The sequence below is a fragment of the Dromaius novaehollandiae genome, chromosome 2, assembly GCF_036370855.1.
Source record: "Dromaius novaehollandiae isolate bDroNov1 chromosome 2, bDroNov1.hap1, whole genome shotgun sequence".
Lineage (NCBI taxonomy): Eukaryota > Metazoa > Chordata > Aves > Casuariiformes > Dromaiidae > Dromaius > Dromaius novaehollandiae.
In genome coordinates this window covers 1,247,289-1,267,130 of record NC_088099.1, presented here as the reverse complement: position 1 = coordinate 1,267,130, position 19,842 = coordinate 1,247,289, and the positions used below count along the sequence as shown (strand labels likewise).

General features: G+C 39.4%; 1 protein-coding gene across 2 annotated transcripts in view; it reads right to left on the bottom strand.

The window, feature by feature from the left end:
- The window catches only part of LOC112992125 (KAT8 regulatory NSL complex subunit 1-like), a 41,310-nt gene that overhangs the window by 19,201 nt on the left and 2,267 nt on the right, over positions 1-19,842 (bottom strand). For both annotated transcript variants that reach the window (XM_064505614.1, XM_064505615.1), the window contains exons 2-3: positions 9,945-10,086; positions 8,808-8,993 (exon numbers count right to left, since the gene is read on the bottom strand). In XM_064505614.1, the coding sequence (XP_064361684.1) occupies positions 8,808-8,993; positions 9,945-10,086 (328 nt within the window). The remainder of the gene's footprint in view (positions 1-8,807; positions 8,994-9,944; positions 10,087-19,842) is intronic.

Here is a 19,842-nt window from a genome sequence, read left to right as displayed (position 1 = left end):
CAAAACTAGAAGAGCAGAGTAATCTAAGGAACATTTGCAATTACGAATAACGTTGAACTTGAACAGACCCGATGTAACTAATCATTTGCAATTAATTGACTTAATTTCAAGTAACATTCTCCAAATTAGTCTAAGTGCATATTTCAAACACATTCTGAAATGTTGCAAAAAGTTACAGAAGAGACCTTCTAGTTCTACGTTCTATAAGCTGGAGACCATTTTCAGAGCAAGACCCCCTAATTTTTGAGCTATTTCACTTCTCAACTGGACAAATAAAGCTTGTGCTGTACTAAAAATCACTAATTTCATAGAAACTTCTGGAGTTCTAATAAAACGCTAGGATTACTCAAGAATATTTGATGGCTCACACAATGATAAACTCACTGGACACTTCTGAAGTGTCGAGACAAAAATACCTTGGATTTCCACATCACTAAACCTCAATATCTTCAGTTTATTGCATGCATATACCTACATTAGCGTTAGCTAAAAAACAACAACAAAAAACCCGCAAAGATACAAGAGCAACAGAAGTACGGCTTTCCTCATGCTGCACTGTCAACATCACAGCATCTCCACTTGAAGGAAGCGTCTTTATGAGTACAGGGAATTCCTTCAGCAGGTGTACATGCTGCTGACATATATAAGAGTAAAAACCCAATCACATTAGATATATTTATCAGCCACAAAAATAAGTGCTTCAAATTCACAGGAATATGATTGAAAAGACTGCCTCTACTACACAAACGCCACTTCCTAGAGTGGCTGTTTGCAAACAAGGTAAAACTTAACAGGCAAGTACACTTGCACTCGTTTACATGGGTACTGTTGACAGGAAGTTATCACTATTAGAGCTGGTTTTAATACATCTAAACACTTAAATAAAAAAACTGTAGTAATTTTGGTTCCACTAATTATGCTGATATATTCTGGCTGAGTCTTGTGCCTTTAAAACTGTTTCCATGGCAAGGTGAAATCTAGACTTTTTTAAACTGAGAACTTTATAGTTGCTTCCCCCCCTTTTTTAAACAAACTGTATGCTACTGAACACAAGAAAAACATAGAAGAACAATATGTATTTTTTAAAGGGACAGAGGAACTAGTTTGCATGTCTACCTAATGACTACATGGATCCTGCTAAGTCTCTGGAAACTAGTTTCCCCTTTGTTCACATCCTACCATCTGCCCTGGCAACACGTATTTGTCCCAAATCCGGCACAAACGTACCTGGTCAGCCCACACAGCGTGGAGTTAGTTTAGTGTATGCTGTGTATAGCATCTATTACCCTTAATTGCGTTGTGTTGCAGTGCCTGGTTGAGATTGTGGGGGCTCTTCTCTACTAGCCCAGCGTAACCCTGCCCACTTTAAACGCAGGCCCTCCTTGTTGAGGAGGCAGCCCAACCTCCAGGTTTCCAGGATACAACATAATACGTTCTGTGCAGCACCCGAGATGATCACAGGAGAGGACACGGCAGAAGCCTTGGAGCATTATTCCAGCCACCACCAATGCCACCTACGGCTCACCCTCTTGCTGGGGTGAACCCAGAGAGTCAGGCCACAACAGGGCAAACTAACTTGTGCAAAATTCTTGACTGCAGCAACACTGTGTACTTGCAGCTTTGAAAGCAATGTACAGTTAAGTTGTGCTTCTCCTCTACCTCCTGAAGCTTGCCTACAGCCTTCAACCATCTAGTCTCCCAGCCACAACCAGTTCAAGTCTAGACTCTTGTTCTCACCAGAAACACTAATGAAAAATGGTCCAAGTGCTGTGCATGGCATTATTGAAGAGACTGTGCAAGCAGTAAAGAAAAGACAACTCATCTATTTGCAGAATATACCTACAACTACATACAGATATGCACAGCTGCATAGAAATGCAAGATTACAGGCTAGAAATTGGAAGATTGGGTCATAACAAGAATGCTGCACACCAGAGGAACTGAGCAAGAAATTCCACATACCAGGAGGTCCTGCCTGTCTTCTGTTGTGGGCCCCCCCCCAAGCCGTTCTTGAGAAATTAAGATAACCAAGGAGCTGTCTGATGGTAATCGAAAGTAGGGGCTTTTATCCAGTGTGGAAAACAAGCTCCGCTACAGGCTGGACAAGTGAAAACTGAGAAAGTGGTCAGAGCTGTTGAATTGTACAAATCAGCACTGGCTTCTACTCCCTTCTAAGAAAGGATAAAAATCAGTTTGAGTTGCCTAGTAATACTGTGTTAAGTTTGCTCTTGTCCACTCTTCAATCCCAAGCACTTGCCTTGCCACATCCTCTCATCAAGAGTCTTGTCTCTTCACCCTGTTTTCTTCTAGCACACATTTAACATGCGACTTTAGAATGTTGCTTTATCTTTGAATGTCCACCTTTATTCGGGAAGTGTTCAGGTACAGTCTACAAGCATACTGACATCTTTCAGCTTCTCACAACAGCAAACTGCTTTCACCTACGCTCACAGCTCATATGTTTATAAGCAGGTTGCCTCAAATTTTGGAAGAACAGATTTTAAAGTCTTGTAGACATAGAAAAGAATTTAAACTAATGCATGTGAACATTTTGAAAATTGCACAAACATTTTTCACTGTTGAGAGGAAGGGGAAAAAGTCTTAGAGAAAAGCAATCTTACTAAAATGTGGGATATTTCAGTAACTCTCAGAAGAGCTATAAATATTTGATCTGTTTATTCTGAAGTTTAAGAACACATTTCACACAAGGCGGAAAGATTAATACAAACTGAGTCTTCGTATTTAGCAATAAAGCGATCTCTGAACATCTGATTTATCAGATACAAGGAAAAGACCATCTAAATCCATTTGACCTAAGATTTGAAAAAGATGTAAAGTTCTCGCTATATTGGCACTGAGCAGGACTCAGATCCTTGAACTGCCAAGTCTTCTGCAAACTCCTATACAACCTTGGTAAGTCAATTAACGCCTGTTCTCAGCTTCCAATCATAAAATAGTTTAATATTGTCCTCAAATCTCATTTGTTTAGATAGCATGCATATGGAACAGAGACAGTTACCAATCAACGCTATAAAAAATAGCTTTTAGAAAGTACTAGATGTCTAGAAATCTAGATTTCCTGACCCCCTGGGATTACTAGACACTCTGAAAATGCAAGTTAATAAAAACTGTCACTTATAATACATAGTCTCTTGTAACATTCAACTGCTTACTGAAATAATGGAATTCAGAGCTTGCAAAGCTGGCTTTCAAACAGGCATTTCATCAGGACACAGTGTGTAAACAGTCTTAAGTACTCCCTTCTCACCTGAGTGAAAACCAACTGGGAAAAAAAAAAAAAAAGCTTAAGGCAAATTGGGAAAAACATGTGCCTAAAATGGTTTGGAGGAAGTGAGGGCAAGAGAAGACAGAATGGATAGTCACTGAAGTAACTGAGCCCCTAGCACTCATCTGGAACAAAACAGTAGCATCTTCACTTGCTATTTCAAAGAACCTGCCTATTTTTCAGGCCCAAAGTTTTTGACAGAGTGAACAGACAGCTACAAGTTCCGAATGACTTTTACAGGAATGGAAAATACTTAAGTCCAGGAGACTGTTACCAGGCATAAGTGGGAGAAAATGGAAGCAGGTAACTCTTGTAAGGCTCTCACAAGCAATTGTTTCTGAACATGAAACTGCAGCAGAGGGACAGTTACCTATTAATGCATTACTTAAATTTACTGAGAAAGTCACTGGGTAGGACCAGGATGTCTTAAAATTGAAAGCGATGCAGGGAAGTAAAGAAAGGAAGCATACATGGCAAGGTGAGCAAATATGGAAGTCATAGAAAAATAAGTGACGATGACTGAAAGAGTTTCACCTTTTTAAAAAACTTCAAAAATACTAATTAATATTTACTGTGTTTCACCACAAATCCTCATGTGTGGGAAAAGTTATGGCAGATACCTTTTCATAGTGCAGGTCAGTCATCAGGATGGATGGGAACAGGCCTCTCTAGAAAGAATTTCTACGCCTGTAAGGTACTTGCACTTACCCACTTTGACTGTACTGACCTTTTGGAAACCTCTCCCATCACAACTACTGCTGAAAATCTTGCATGTTTATAGGCAATGCTTTATAACCCAAAATTTTCCAGCAACTTTAAACTGCAAAGGGTCACAATTTCACCTGAGACAAATTTATGCTTTCACAAAAAGCACACATAATCTGGTCCTGGGACAGCACTGAAAAACACTAAAAACTGAAAAGCTACATGAGGTTTATGAAAGCTTTTTTTTTTTTTAATCTGTTTCTGCTTATATGTATATCAACCACCTTGCTTTCTGAGAAGCACAGACAAAATTACACAAGAGTTAATGAGTTTCACAAAAAAGGAAACAAGTAAAAGCTTGAAACAGCTGAGAGCAGCACAAATACTGCAGCACCAGTGATGCAGCCAGTACTGAGCACCTTATTCAAGTTTCTTTTCTAGACAGACCTATCATAGCTAGAAACTGGCCTTGAATTCTTCAAGACTGTTACTATTTTACCAGACCATTTTGCCTCTTGTTGCGAGAATTTTCATTAGCTTTCACTAGCCACTGATCCAGCTAGCTATTAACTTCCTATTTACCAAACACCTGCAACTATCACACGATTCTGCAGCTTTCTCTTTTGGGGTTTCAACACACAGTACCAACACCACCACCCGACGCAGGAACACCAAAAGTACATGGTACAGTGCTTGGCAGAGTGCAATCTCACCTTTCTATCATACCCAAGAAAGGTGGGTACAGATATCCCGATATACCAGTGGGGAAATGGAACCACTAAAGCAATTTCTCTACCTACAGAGAAAGCACAAGGTCCTAACTGCAGTTTTCACAGTACCTAATATTGCTCCCACAAGCTTCTGTTCCCCTGCATTAAACCAGGGAATCAGCACAGAAGCCAACAAAAACATGTAAAATGTTACGGTACAGCTGAAAATAAGAGTGTTGACAGCTGAAAATAAGAGTGTTGACAGGAGCATTCCCCCACACACACACACTTTGTGTTCTGCTCTCTGCTAAGTTACTTGTGCATTAATAACCTTCCTGCTAAAACAGTACTACTACAAAATTTTTTAAAAGAGAAAGCACAGTACAAGCTACTCTTTACAGTTAAAAAACAACAACAAAAAACCCACACTTTTCCTTGGATACTTTGTCTAGGAATAGATTAAATAAGTATATTGCAATCAATAAACCACACCCACATAAACAACATGACCCACTGTAAAAGACTTTGTATTGATTTTCACAGATATGATTCCTTCAGTCAAGATGTTCCTTAAACATCTGAAAGAAAAGAAACTTGAAGTTACAATTCTCGTGTCCTCTCACTTAAGAGAAAGATCTTGCATCCTGTTTCTATAGCTGCTATGTGATACTGAGCTAGCCACTGAACTTCTTCCTCATTCTAAGAAATCCAGCTTTTAAAGCCAGATATATTTACAGGATTATAACTGTCCCATCTTCCACATTACATAGTTTAGTTTCAAAAACAAAGACTCACTGGATGAGCTTTATGGCTCCCATCAGAACCATTCTAACACTCCTGTTGGCCTCAGCTTTTTCTGATAAATGGTGTTCTAAGGAAATGCATCCAACTGTAAGAGATTACGGTACCAAAAAGGCAAGACTTTCTCCAGAAATATGGTGTCAAAATGGGTCACAGTAAACGGTCAGCAAGAGCAGCCATCACATCAGCAACCACTGCCACAGCAAGGAAACAAGGCACCTATGGAATAACCCTTGCCCTCATCCATCCTCTTTATTCCCATCTTCTCGCCAAAGAACTTATACAGAGATTTGAGTCAGAGACTGTATCCGGACCATAGTGTCCTTTGGCTAGAGCTTCCATCAACTTGTCTGATCCCTTTCTGAACAATTTTATTTTGCCATAGGATGTTTTCATTCTGAATGTAATTATTCACTGCTCTTCCTTTCAATAGACACTGATTTTGTGTAGTGTAAAACCACCATTCCACATTCATCATGAATCTATTGAGCAGGACCTCTTGCCTGCCTTTCCACAAAAACAGTGTCTCCAGTTACTACTGAAAAAGTTAAGCTGGGTTAAAAGAAAGGAAGTTTCTCCCCTTAAATCCCCTGCAACACAAATATTCTTCCAGCTCTACAGCTGCAGCTTGTGACAGCTGACCATTTCATAGCTTCACAGAAGTTAAGGCTAAAAAACAACTGTTAAGTCACTTGGTCTACTGACCTGTATTCCTACCACGAGCTACCTAGCACCAACCAGGAATGTTCCAAACTTTTACTTAGAGATCAAGTATTTCAATCCTTAAAAAAAGTCATTAAGAAATATGAAACACACAGAACATGAGTCAGAAGTACCATCAATATCAAAACGAGCAACATCTTAAGATCAGAAGGTAAAAATATTCCTAAACAATGGCTTTCAGTTTGTGACTTTGCAGACTTGAGCACTTTCCAGGGACCCTGAACAGTAAATGTAAACTTCACAGTAGATTTGTTTTGTATTTTAGGGGGTCTTTTGCAGAACCCTAAAACTCACAGATCAAAAGCTGAAAATTATTGGCCTTTGATTCGAGCAGGCAAGCTCAAACCAACACTGCAAGAGATGCCAAAAAACCTAAGGCCATGTCCACATGATCTTGGAGGAAATTCCTCTCTGGCTCGAGTACTCAGGCTTATTGTGACTGCTGAACTCCAGCAATACATTACTCAGATACCTGAGCAATCTTCTGAGCCACCCCAAAGTATGAGTCTTCAAACTCTGTAGTCTACGTTTCAGATAAAAATAAAAAACATACCGGGGAAAATGTTATTCCTTCCAGTCTTTTAGACAACTGTCTCGGACACGGGACAATCCGTAAACTGCCTTAGTGCATAGCTGCAGGCATTATGAATTTGCCAAGAGCAATTCAGGCACTCCATCCCCCATCTTTTGCCGTCAAGAGAAAAGACATACCAATTTGCACCAAGAGATGTTAGTCCAATAAATTGTCCTAAGGATGGAAAATAGCTGATGTCTAGGAAGGTCTAAACACAAGGGGAAACGTGTGGAGAACCCCAAAGATTCTGCCATTTTCCAGCAACTTGCTGTTCAGGGACATTTTGAGTGAGAAGTAATGGCCTTGTATTCAATAGTTCTCAGTGTATTTCTCAGCTTCTCTGGTCAAATTTGAAACCATTTATCATCCATAGTATCCAATAACAAGGAATTCCATGGTTTGTTCCACACAATGTATGAACAGGTGAATTAAGGTCAGACTCCAAAGCCAAAAAAATAAAAAGGATTAAATTAACCACACAGCTCAGCACAGCTGCATCTCCCTCACACATATAAATACAAAACTCATTATGAGGTAGGCTATAGGATTTTTAAGAAAGATACTTCATCTCCTTTTTGATTTCAGTGATAAATGGCTATTTCTCTTATGCTCCACTGTTTAAAACATTCATTTAAGTCTTACAAAGTAGCCTTGCAAGATCCACTTTACTTGCTGAGGAAAAAATACACTGGCCTGCTAAGTACAATGTGGTTTTTATAACAGACTGACACTGCCAGTTAAAGGCTGTTGCTGCAAAGTCAGTTTCAGTTGAATTTAACTTTAAACTTTCACTGACCTCTAAAGGAAACTTCCTGGAGAACTTCAACCTAAAACTGCAACTGATGAAAGGATCACTGTCTTCACTGATCATAAGGAAAAAGCCTCTCCAATACCACATTGTTTATAAGCTAGTCGGAAACTATCCATCAGATATTTTGTGTCAGAGGGAGGGAACATGTTTTCCAAGCCAGAAATGCATGGGTGATTCTCAGACATCTAGCCCCTATCATCCTCTTTTCATCTCTCCCCTGACAAGAAACAGCTGTTCTAACCGTGATTTTAACAGAAAAACTACATTCCTGGCAGTACACTAAAACTATTGGAAGCAAAATCCACGATTCCCTGCTCCAACTTGCCCCTGTCATCTACCAAATTAACAGAGCTGATCTTCAGATTTCTGGGGGGGGGGGGGGGGGGGGGGGGAAATCAAGTCAGAAATTTGTACGCGGTCTACCCACTGGAGTTTTGGGTCTCGCAAGTAAAACAGTCAAAGCAGTTTACCATCCTCTGACTATGATTAACTTCCACTTCTCCTTACCCTCTACACCTAGAGAGAAACATAATTATACCTATCATCACAGTTGTCTTGTGTATTTTGCTAAGAAAAGCAAAAAGTTGCTTGTGGTTCTGAAAAGTTACCAGTCAGTTTGCCATAACAGGTATTGTTCTAGACATGCACACTGGGCGCACAGAATTTCAATGAAATATGTTTATCTTTTGTTACTCCTGTTGGGTAACTGAGTTCAAGTTTCCTACATCAAGCACCATTTTCCTTGTGGCACTGGCTTCTGCTCAGTGAGCATGCAAAGTTATAACAACTGAGTCTTTATAATTATGTTCTAAAGTTCCAAAGACCAAGCAGTAAGGCTTTAAAATTCCATTTTTAACAATGCTTATCCGCTCAATTTGACTGAAGCAAGAATTTAAGGATATGCAAAAAATGCAAGAGGTTTTTTAAAAGCAAAGGGTGAAGCAAGTTCACTTATCACATGTCAAACACAAGATACTGGTTTGCTGATATCAGCTGAGTTATTAATGTATGAGAAAAATTAAAAATGGCAACAGTGAATTATAAACATTAAAATAGTATACTGAGACCAAAGTATTTGATGTAATTTATGAACTAGCTTCCATAAATCATACTGCTGTTAATTTAAGATGCTCTTTAATACATGGAAGCTTTCCTCTTTCCTTCCATCACTGCACAATGCATTTCCTGAGTACTAACCTGCTTCTCCATATTACGCAAGAAACGGGAGGGAACAGTGTCTCCTGTAGGGCATTTTGGGATAGAAGATGAAGAATGCAAGAGCCACTTATTCTTTTTGGAGGTCATCAACGACACAGAACCCAATCGGCCCTGCTGCTTCATCAAGTTTTCAGGCTGCCGGTCACCGCCAAGGACTACTGGACCCTGGGAATAATAAGTGACACAGAAATTCACTCAGAAGATACAGGTTGAAAGTAGCTGGAAAGTTAGCATTCCTTCAGGGAGAGCTACAGTTACTGTGTAGGCTGCACTAGTAGTTAGCAGTGAGTAGGAGGTGAGCGTTGCAGTTTACACTGAGAGCCAAACAGATTCTTATTATTTCAGACTGGAACATGCAAATGATTTCAAGACTTCAGAAGCACCTTGAAAGGATAACTTAATGTTTCCAGAGGCTTCTGCAGTATGCTGAGAGGCTCTTAAAAAGGGGAGATCCCAAAAGGCATTTCAAGTTTTGGAGACAGAAAGACATGTTTAAATTTCTCTTCAGCAAGCCTAGCCACGCACATGTAAGTATCATTCTACTCAAGAAGTAAGTATTCATCCCATCCTTTTTCTATCATAATACTTCTCAGATATTAAAGAAAAATTTTAAAAAGTAATGTCCTAAAAGGAAAACAGGCTTGTACACATGAGGTTCTTGAGATTTAAAGATAAGTGTGCTTTAAATGACAACACTTTCCAGTGGGCATCAAGGTGTGCACCTCTGCTGAGAAGTAACAATATCCTCAAGGTGACACTGGTGCTCTGCCAAGTTAAACTGACATTTGCACAGATCTACTTGGTGTCTTAAGCCACCACGGAAACCCGTTCTCACCGATGACCTGCTCTGCCTGGACTTGCTGATGAAATCATGTCCCGCCCCCAGCAAGCTCGTACTTCAGTCTTAGTGAAACAAAAGTCACAGCCCTCATCAATAGGAGGTGTTACCTGTACCTTTTGAGGGCTAGCTCAAATGGATTTTTCCACCTGCCTGTATTTCTACAGAGAAAGTAATACATTCTACACTATCACCCATCCATGACTTCTGCAAAAGAAGTACTCAATTGATAGCTTCTAGAGAACTTTCCAAGTCACACAACAGACGGCTGAAATTACCTTGTTAGCACGAAGCTGCTTGTAGATATCTGTCTGCTGTCTTATTCGATATTCCAAGTCGGAGATCTGAGCCTGCAGCCACGTCCAACGGCAGATAATGGCTGCTCTCTCCATTGCCCATTGACACTCTGCATGATGACGTCTGAAAAGCAAAAGTTTGCAACTAATTTACTTAAATAAGCACAAGCAACAACAACAACAAAAAAAAAATCACAGAAAACCAGGAATAACTTCTTTATTAAAAAGGGATATAATGCATTTTTCTTAAATCACTTAAGAGCTCATCTCTGATACAGAACCAATGCATTTTTCCCCCAAAATACTACCAATAACAAGCCTTAATACCAGCCTCTATCCCCAAGATGGAATGGTCAATTCAACCATGCAACTATATATATAAAGTGAGGAGCAGATTTTATTTTGGCTATCACAAACCAAGGCAAGAGTCCAGCTCCCTCTGGATAAGCATAGAAAGATTTCTCTTTGCACAAATTCAAAAAAAACCCAGAAAAACAACCCTGAAGGGACAGAGACCTAGCTCATGTTGCTTGCCACAGAGCAGCACTAAATGGTTTTTGTGACATTCCTCATAGCTTTTTGTCTAACATGTTCTTAAAAATCTCTGTGACAGAAATTCCTTATATCCTTCAGGAAAAGTACCCCAATGCTTCATTATCCCAGCTGGAATATTTTTAGGGCATCACCTGAATCTCCTTTGCTGTAACAGTAGCTCATTCTACTATCGATATGAAGAACACCAGATATCATAAAGAAAGAATTATCAGTAGTTCTTTTTTATTTTTTTTTTAAAATACTTGGATTAGGAGTAACTGTTGTCTCCAAAGTTATCATTCGAATGAAGGTCTACTTTAGAGGAGGTTCAGCAGCTGTTTGAGCATCGTGCACAGCGCAGTAACTTTATCAACCTCCCAGCAGCAGCCCAGCTGGCAAATCACAACCTCTGGCATACTGACAGATGAGAGCTGACAAGTCTCACCATGGCGTTTTATCATGCCGAGCACAAAGGACAACCCGTTGCACCCATTGTAAAACTTGGTGCAACCATTATACAAACAGGAAAAGAGAGACAATTAGAAGCAACGACTAACGCAAACATCACTTTTAACAAGCGGAAGTTTGTAGAAGCTCTGGTGCTTATAAGGGTCTACTTTTGCTATCATCAGTAACGTATAATAGAAATTACACAAAATTTCACAAAACTACTTCAAAATCTGTTAGTGCAGACAGGAACCTGCCTGCACAGGAAGAGAGAGAAAAAAAACACGCTCAAGTTTAGTCTCTTGTTTTTAAATTCAGGACCACTTGCTTCATAATCTGATGCATGTTACATCAGCAGTATGATGACTAAAGAACAAAGAATAGGTAACAATTAGGTCTAAAATCACATTGGGAAGAGGTTCCTTCTCATCAGTGTGGGGAGTCTGCGGTTCAGATGCGGTTACAGTTTAAGAATTCTAATTTTAATAGAGAAATGCATCAAAAATTGTGTTATTTTGGAACAATAAATCAAACCTAAGAACAAACCACTGACTAGATGAAAACAACAGCTTTCTCAAATAAAGAGAAACCCCGCATTTTCTTTAATTTAAAACTTCTAGAAAGCATCAGGAATCAATGTGTGAGCAGAGAGAAAACTCAGAAGGGGCCCAAACCTAACGGCACAGCTTCAGAGTCCAGTTAGCGGATTAACAAATGAGACTCTTCTCATTAACAGCTTCATGCCAAAACGAAACTAAGCAGCAACTCAACTGACCAAATGCTTTGTAACGAGATTTTCCTCAGGAAAAGTTTAGCTGATATGCACTCCTGAAAACAGACCAACTTCTACTGGTGCAAAGACCTTATCAGCACAAATGCCGCATCTTCAAAGTACACTTCCATTCCAGCCTGAAATCTGTTTTCTTGCAGACATTTCCTTTTATTGAACTCACTTTCTGATTACTACCACTGTCCTCTTCCAAAGATCAGGATCTTTTTATTTTTCTCAAATAGAGTGTGGTGAGATCATGTCGTTTCAAATGCCTTAAAGCACTGGAGCATCTAACCTGTTCTCAAACATGGTAGTGCAACATATCAGAAAGTTTAAGATGTACAGTCCTTTTTTATAGGATAAAAAGCAAGCACAATTCAAAAGCAGCTGGTAGAAAATTTCTAAAATCTCTATGCTAAAGATGCCTAAGGGCCAAGAAAAAGAAAAATAGGAAAAAATTTTAAGGCTAAGACCTATAGAAAGATGAAAAGCTAACTGAAAGCTGCCTCAGAATTGCTGCTTTAGCCTAAGCAGCCATAGAAGTAGCAGTATACAGCGTAATATAAAAAATATAATAATTGAAGTGGTCTATGTCCATACAATCCTTGATTATTTAGTGCTAGATACAGTGGCTTCACTTTTTCAGTCTCAGCTGGCTATACTATAGCATAGAAGAATATTGGAGGCAGTTGTGCAACCGATATCGGGTCACCTGTTCGGCTTGCAGCTGTTTAGGCACTCTCTTCTTTCTACAGAAGTCTGTTTTTAATCTTTTTCCCAAGGAATCTGGTATACTACTTTTACTCATATTTTCCAGTAACACCTTGAACATACAGGTTAATCCCTTCCAGTTGCTCTAGAAGAGTTAACTGCAACAAATGCAGCAAACAAATGAATTCTTAAGATGCACCTTATTAAATCTCTCAAGTCGAGGTGAGTCCCTAGAAAAGCCAAAGTAAAAAGAACAGTATGCTGCAATCTGAGTTCTGAAATCCAAGTTCCTCTGCTATCAGTATGTTTCAAAATTTATTTGTACAGAGAATTAGGAAAAGAAAAGGGCTATTACATGAAAAGGAGTCTATAACAGAAGCAAATTATTAGTATCAAATTGCTCTTGGGAAATTTATTACTTAGATCAGACATAACCATTCTGAAAAAAATCCAAGACAACTGGTGAGAGCACTCATATGAGTAATTGGTGCAAAAGTAGCATACAGACAAGTATGGAAATAAGAAAATCACACAGATCTATTTGATAGGCTGCAGACGAATCCATTTTTCAAAGGATTAACAGGGGTAAGTTTCTGGAGTTGAATCACTTCGTTTTTACAGAAGAAAACAGAAAACCCAAACAAATACAGGAATGAAATGGCTCAGTTATCTCGTACTTTTCAATCAAGGTAGTAAGTCTCCCCAGTCCATAGACATACACTTCAATGAGGCTTACAACAAAGAGCATGGGACAGTCCTGTTGCTAACGGTGTAGCATTTATCAGAGAAAATACTGGTGGACCTAATCAGTATCATCTTATGGATATATACGTACTTATCTAAACTAGAGTGACATTTTGACAGAAAGTCAGCAGAGTTACAGCAGAAAACCCTAAGATCACCAACACAAGTATCCACAGAAAACGCATAAAACCACCTTCTATTTTAAGCAAGGTTTACTTATTTACAGGCAGACACCTCTAAAGCCTTTCAGAGAACAAATCACACAGTACTGCTGCAGCTACTTGACACAGCCAGAGTAGCCATGCACTCGGTTAGCTGTTATGGTTTCTCTGGCAATACACAAAACAAGTTAACAGTTTTTCCCTTCTGAAACCTCTCATCTGCAGCGACTTCTGTCTTCACTTCTTCCCCAGCTATTTCTGCACTAACACTGACAAGAGAAAGAGTATGTGCCTACTGACAGCATGACCCTGACAATGAATACCACACAGTTTCTTCTCAAGTGACACACCTGCCACTACTACTAAGGTCTTGAAATATCTACAGAACAGTGTTTTGCATAAGGAACAGACAACAAACTAAAACAATGCCTTAAGCAGTTACTACCTCTTCTTTAGGTATTTGATGAACAAGGCCATGCACAATGATGCAATAATTGTTACTGACTTCTTGCTGAGCTCAGGTAACCAGACTTTTGTTTTCTGGAGATGTCTATCTCGCTTGCAGTTTTTCAGGAAGCTTTCTCTCTTCCTCCTGGCAATGACTTAAGCTCCCCAGATCTAATGAATTAAAAATACCAGTTTCAAAATGAAATGGAATGAACTGCAAAAGCCTCAGGTTACATAAATAGTTGTTCATCTTCATCTGCAACTGCACACACGAGGTGGGTTTTTTTTAAGCTAGGCTTTGCATAGCTATATAAGCCTCCAAACAGTCCACTTCAGATTACTAAAACAGTATTGCAAGAAATCAGAACATGGATAAAACATCTCATGATTAAACAGGAGTGCACCCTATTAACTAGAAGAGTGCTCAAATTGGTAAGCTACCATTTCAAGAGGAAACACCAATACCTTTTTTCTCCTTGGTGATATTTTTCAGCAAAAGGTTTCTGAGTGTTCTTACAACTGTGGGTACCGCAGTTCTCGTGATCTGATGAAGTGATCCCAAATGGGATCACTTGCCTCAGAACATAAGCAGAAGATACCTCATTTGAGCATCCCAAATGAATCTCATCTGCACAACAAACTGCAGTAATGACATGACACGCACACAGAAGCAGATTATGGTGTCCTAGAAACTTCACAGGGTTTCTCCTTTCCCACGTGAACTAGCTCTCCCCTCCACTGGAAGAGGCATTCTACTCCAGGATCTGGCAGAAGCTACACCCAAGTAAGGCAAAAAGTTGCATAAGGCAGGGGTGAGACCAACCATTACCAAGTCATTTATCAGTATGCAAGACAAAGATTTCCAAAGCCCTTCATCCCCTAAAGCAGTGCTGGAGTTTAACAGGTATTACTACCTGTCCATCAAAAAGAAAGAACAGTCTGCAAAATTGCTTAGGAGATGCAAGTCTCCAGCAACAGTACAGTTTGACATGCACCGGCTGCCAAGACAAGGATGAAGTTATTAACTATCACTATGCTTGTGATAATACCACGGTATTTTTTGTCTTACCTCCACTTCTCACTGAAAAAAAGATTTGCCTTCAGAGGAATGTTACAAGTGCTTCTGATGCAAACTTGCTGCGTTTTCACCTGGTACCAATATTCTGTGCAAATCCTAAAGCACTTAACGTGTCCAGTCACATCTGGTGGAAGTCTGAACCGGTGGCATCAGGCTGTATACATCCAAGATTTTGGCGACTTTCAGATCTTCACTAGAACTACACTATGGTGACAGAGAAATAAGAAGTTTGTCCCGTAAATCAGGATAATTTATTCTTTAGTGATAAATTACAGAAGTAAACCTATTCCTAACAATTTAGAAATGCCATTTTGAGCACACACACTATACAGTGGAAATAGTATTTTCAGCTCCTAAACAGCCCAACTCCTGCTCTCAATACCAGGAATTCCTTATTAATCTAATATTTCTCTTAACCATGGTAAGGTCAAGAACTCAATTACTGAAGGTTTTAAAGGGCTTAACGTTCTCAGAAATTACACTGCAAGCAATGGAACAAATGAAGTTAATTTCCAACTGTTTTGCATTCTACAGACTCCACTTCCCATCAGATAACCCCAGCATCTCCCTGCTTGCCTGGGCTGCACCTTCCCTCAACACAACCAACGAGCAGCAATGACTAGTCCAGAACTAATGTACGTTAATTGGCGCACATTGGACTGGTCAGCCACTAACAACCATCTTCCTTCAATTAAGAGCACAAGCTTGAACTGCTGTTTTCATAAAACTTGTACTAACTTGTATTATTCTTCAACTTCTTTTGCCAGAGCAAGTTCAAAAGGGATTACAAACAGAGCCAAGGGAGAGCACAGGCCTCATTTCCTAAGCAAACCTGCTTCAGGGCAGAACACTCATACTCACTAGCTGGTGCCTTTCTATCTCCTTTCTCTAAAGGACTGAGCATTTTAGCCCCAGACTCACCTTGCTCTGCAGTCAGTGATCCCCAACTAAATTTCAGCTTAATTTTTGAAATTAGTATTTGCATTTACACAGTTAGCTGACATATTCCTCATATATAAACTATGTCAAAGCACAGAAAGCAAATCTATATCTAATATCTAATTATGTATTATATCTATTATCTATAAATACCTGTATATTGCATGGTGCTTTGTGCAACACGTATTACACATATAGAATCTTTGATATAAAACTGCAGTGAACTTAGTCTGTCAGATGTCTGTGTATGCAAACTCTCCGGAGTAAAAGGAGGACAAAGAAAATGCAACGTTCGTCTAATACTAAACCTGTGGATGCCTTCCACAGATTCAGAATCTGAACTCAAGAATGTATCCAGATAGGGCTGTCTTTCTGTGAGGTAGCGTATAAAAACTAAAAAAAGATCTCACTCAGCCAAACTAAGCTTTAGTATCCAACGCAGCAGATTTGTGGATGCCTGCATGAGAGTACACGCAAAGGAACAGGGAAAGGCAAGCTTATGTGTAAATCCCAGTTGGGATTTACAGTGCTCCAATGACCCAAAAAAGAGACTGTGAGCTCAGCCTGAAAGCTACAGCAATCTGCTTGTTTCTGCTGCTACAGAAAGATGTAAAGCAGCTGACAGTACATTGAAATTTGAGAAAAAGATCACCTTCTACTTATTCTGTTCTTCAAGTCATTAGCCATATCAAAAGTTAACATTTCATCCCATTTCTGCACTAATACACAAATTTGGAACAAAAATTCTTTTAGATAAGCTGTTTTATGAGAGCATTGCAGATTAAGCAACTCATTTATGATAAGAAAACAGACCATTTAATTTTAAAGAACACCGACAGGACCGTAAAACCTCCAAAACAGCTGTAGGTCTGAGAGATTTACAGTTTTCAAAAGAAATCCAAACATATTAAGTATGCAATCCCACACCTTATAATGCACAATCCACCTTCTATCCTTCAAACTACACTAAGCAGCAGAGTAAGAAGTAGCCTCAAGCAGAAAGCCACTCCTTTTCACAATACATATAGGCAAGGAACTAGACCAGAGGGGAAAAACAAGAAGTATCTCCCCACCCCGACTCCTTTTCATCCAAGTTTCTCCACTCTCTAATAAAACTCAGTCAGATATATTAATTAGCACTGAATTCTGAATCTCAGGCTCACCATTTGGAAATAAAGCCCTCCCAACAGGAATTAGTTCCAGGGGAGCGAGGGTGGCCTTAAATGATGCGTGGGTAAAATTAGAACCTAATCTCCACCCCACAATGAATGCATGAGCTCTTCAGTAATATCCATGTTAGGACTTCCTGCATACCATTTAATTAGGAGATAGATCAATGCAAAATTAGCGTTCTGGTTTAGGATACAAAATAAGCCTTAAACAAACTGGTTCACTTATTGTGCTTAAACCAGATCCAAACCAATATTTTTAGGAAGACAAGTAAAAATGAGGCACTCATTAAATTTTTAATAAAACTGAAGATAGAACTCTCCATTCTTTGTTCTAAGCAGAATTCGGTATTCACCAACTAATGTGTTTGGCAAGAACACACATTACAGCTTGTGTACTGTTTGTGGAGTGTGACCTTTCCTTCCCTCCTCCTCTTCCTCAAAAAAAACAAAACAAAACAAAAAACCCCTATCAACAAAACTTCAAAGCATTAATAAATTGAAAGAGACAAAACGACTGATAAAGTATTGTCCAAGGAGAAAATAAATGCGGTATCATAAGGCTTTGCCTCTAAACAAACTGGGGAATTCTTAGACACTTGTGTCATTTTACATTATAAGTTACATTATAATTTTACATTTGAAGTCTTTCCTTAAGAACACATAGATGATGCCATCATAATTAACTGTTAGATGTGACATAGCAACAGCCACACGCCTTTGTCTTACCAGGATGCTAAAAACATAAACATGAGTTCTAAAAGCCTCAATGCAAGAGGATACATCTGTTCAGCTGACTACCGCTCCAGTGCTGAGAGGGAGGTGGGCAGCACTGCTGCCTCACCCGAACAACACAACATGATGTCCGCACTGCATGGGTTACAGAGGGGGTGCAAATGAGAAGGTCAGTACAGGCTAGGCAGCTGTCCCACCTCTTCCATAAACCCACGCTAGAATAGCCACACATTCCAAAAACAAATGCTCCCCCTCCACATCAACATTTCTGTTTTATAGCTAAATTATGAAACTGTATTAAGAGATTGGCAAAGGTATTCAATCAACTCAGCATTAACCAACTAAAGTCTCCAAATTTGGTAAAATTGAAAACCACTGTCTTTATACCACTCACTCCATATGTACCTTTAAGAGGTTTAAATAACAGCACACTAACTATACAGTTAACGGAGCAAGCTCAGAAACATCAGCAGACACATACTGCACCTCAGGGCATTATACAAATCACTATAAATCACATAACTGGAAACAGATTTGCTGCTGCTCCCAATTCACCCTCTAAGTAAGAGGGCCTGACATTTTCCAATGGCTTCTCATTTCCATCTGCTTACAGCGCTCTCAGACCAGCCATTTGGACTGAAGCAGTTTGTTACGCAGACCAGCTTTCCTGGAAATACTCACCTGAAATCCAGCAGAAGTTAGAGTTTCTGCTGTAGTTTAGAGTTAAGAAACAACCGTTTCCTAACGGCCATGGTTCAGGAGTACACAGTTTATATGGCAAGGCCACAGACTGATATAAAGAGAAAATACTGAAGAGCTGCTTATTCGGCCATCAGCATCCCACACACTGAACAAAGTGGGGATTCTTGGGAAAAACATGGCAACATAACTAAAATCATAATACACAGCACAAAAAATGCAGTTGTGCAATCGTAGTATTTCCTGAAGGAATAACCTGAGAATATCAGCGTCTTTTAGAAAGTTTTTATGCAAGGTTCTTTTGTTGGTTTTGTAAGAATAGAATTATGCCAAAATCAGGAAAAATATTTGAAAACAAAATTGTTTTTAAACATGTTTACTACAAACAAACACGCAACACCCCTTTGAAGCATTCCCGTTCCCATAAAAATCCAAACAAAACTACATTCAAGTTCTGCTTATTTCTAAGTGTGCGGTGAGAGAAGCTTTCTGGAGATACAAGCCAAAGGAAGAAAAAAAAGATCAGCTTCATCCTCCATCACTGAAGCAGGTGTAAAAACTGCTAAGAAGGACATCATAACTCTATCAAGCTGCTGTCTTGAATTCACTCACAAGAATTTTTGGATCCATTTCTGACTGACAAGTAATAAATTTGGACATCTCTCTTCCTTTTTCTTTCTTTTTAAATGAACAGAGAGAAGTAGAAAAACTTCCATACAAAGACACAACTCCCTGGCTGCTGCCCTCTATCCTGCCACCTTCTCGGCCTCCTGGCAGGTAGCTTTTCCAACAAACACCCTTTCAGCCAGTTTTTGGGGTCCTCTATCCTCATACCAACACCTCTCCAAGGGGCTGTCACTTGTTATCGTTTTTCATTGCTGCTCTCAGAATCCTGAGGGAAGGAGAATCAGTTCACTTCCAATCTGCTGATGGTTAGGAGAGCTGCAAGGATCACCAGAGAGAGGAACGCAACTGCTTACAGGGAAGGGAGAGCACGCAGAACGCCAGAGATTTCCACCCGAACAGCCTGCAGGTTCTGGAATGAGGACAATTGATGTGCAAAACATTTATTCATCACAGACTGACAAATAAAGGATAAATTGCACCGGGAACAGCAGCACTAAGAAAAAAACACACCATATATGATTTCCTGGGCAGCTGGAATAGCAGAACATAGGCTACATAAATCTAGAAGCAGCAGCCTTCTTTCCTTTCCTTCCCTCTCCCTTTTTCTTTCCCCAAGCCAGCCATCCCAATTTCTACTTAACAAGTCATCTGAGGGTGGAGAGAATAGTAACTTCAATAAAACAGTTAGAAAAAGAGGTCTCTGTAACACATGCTAATCTTCATATGTGTCTAAGGCTCATTGCTGCCTCTCCTAAAAAATAAAAATAAAAAAAAGACAAAGCAATCTCAGAACACTCCACAAATGAAATATCTTGAG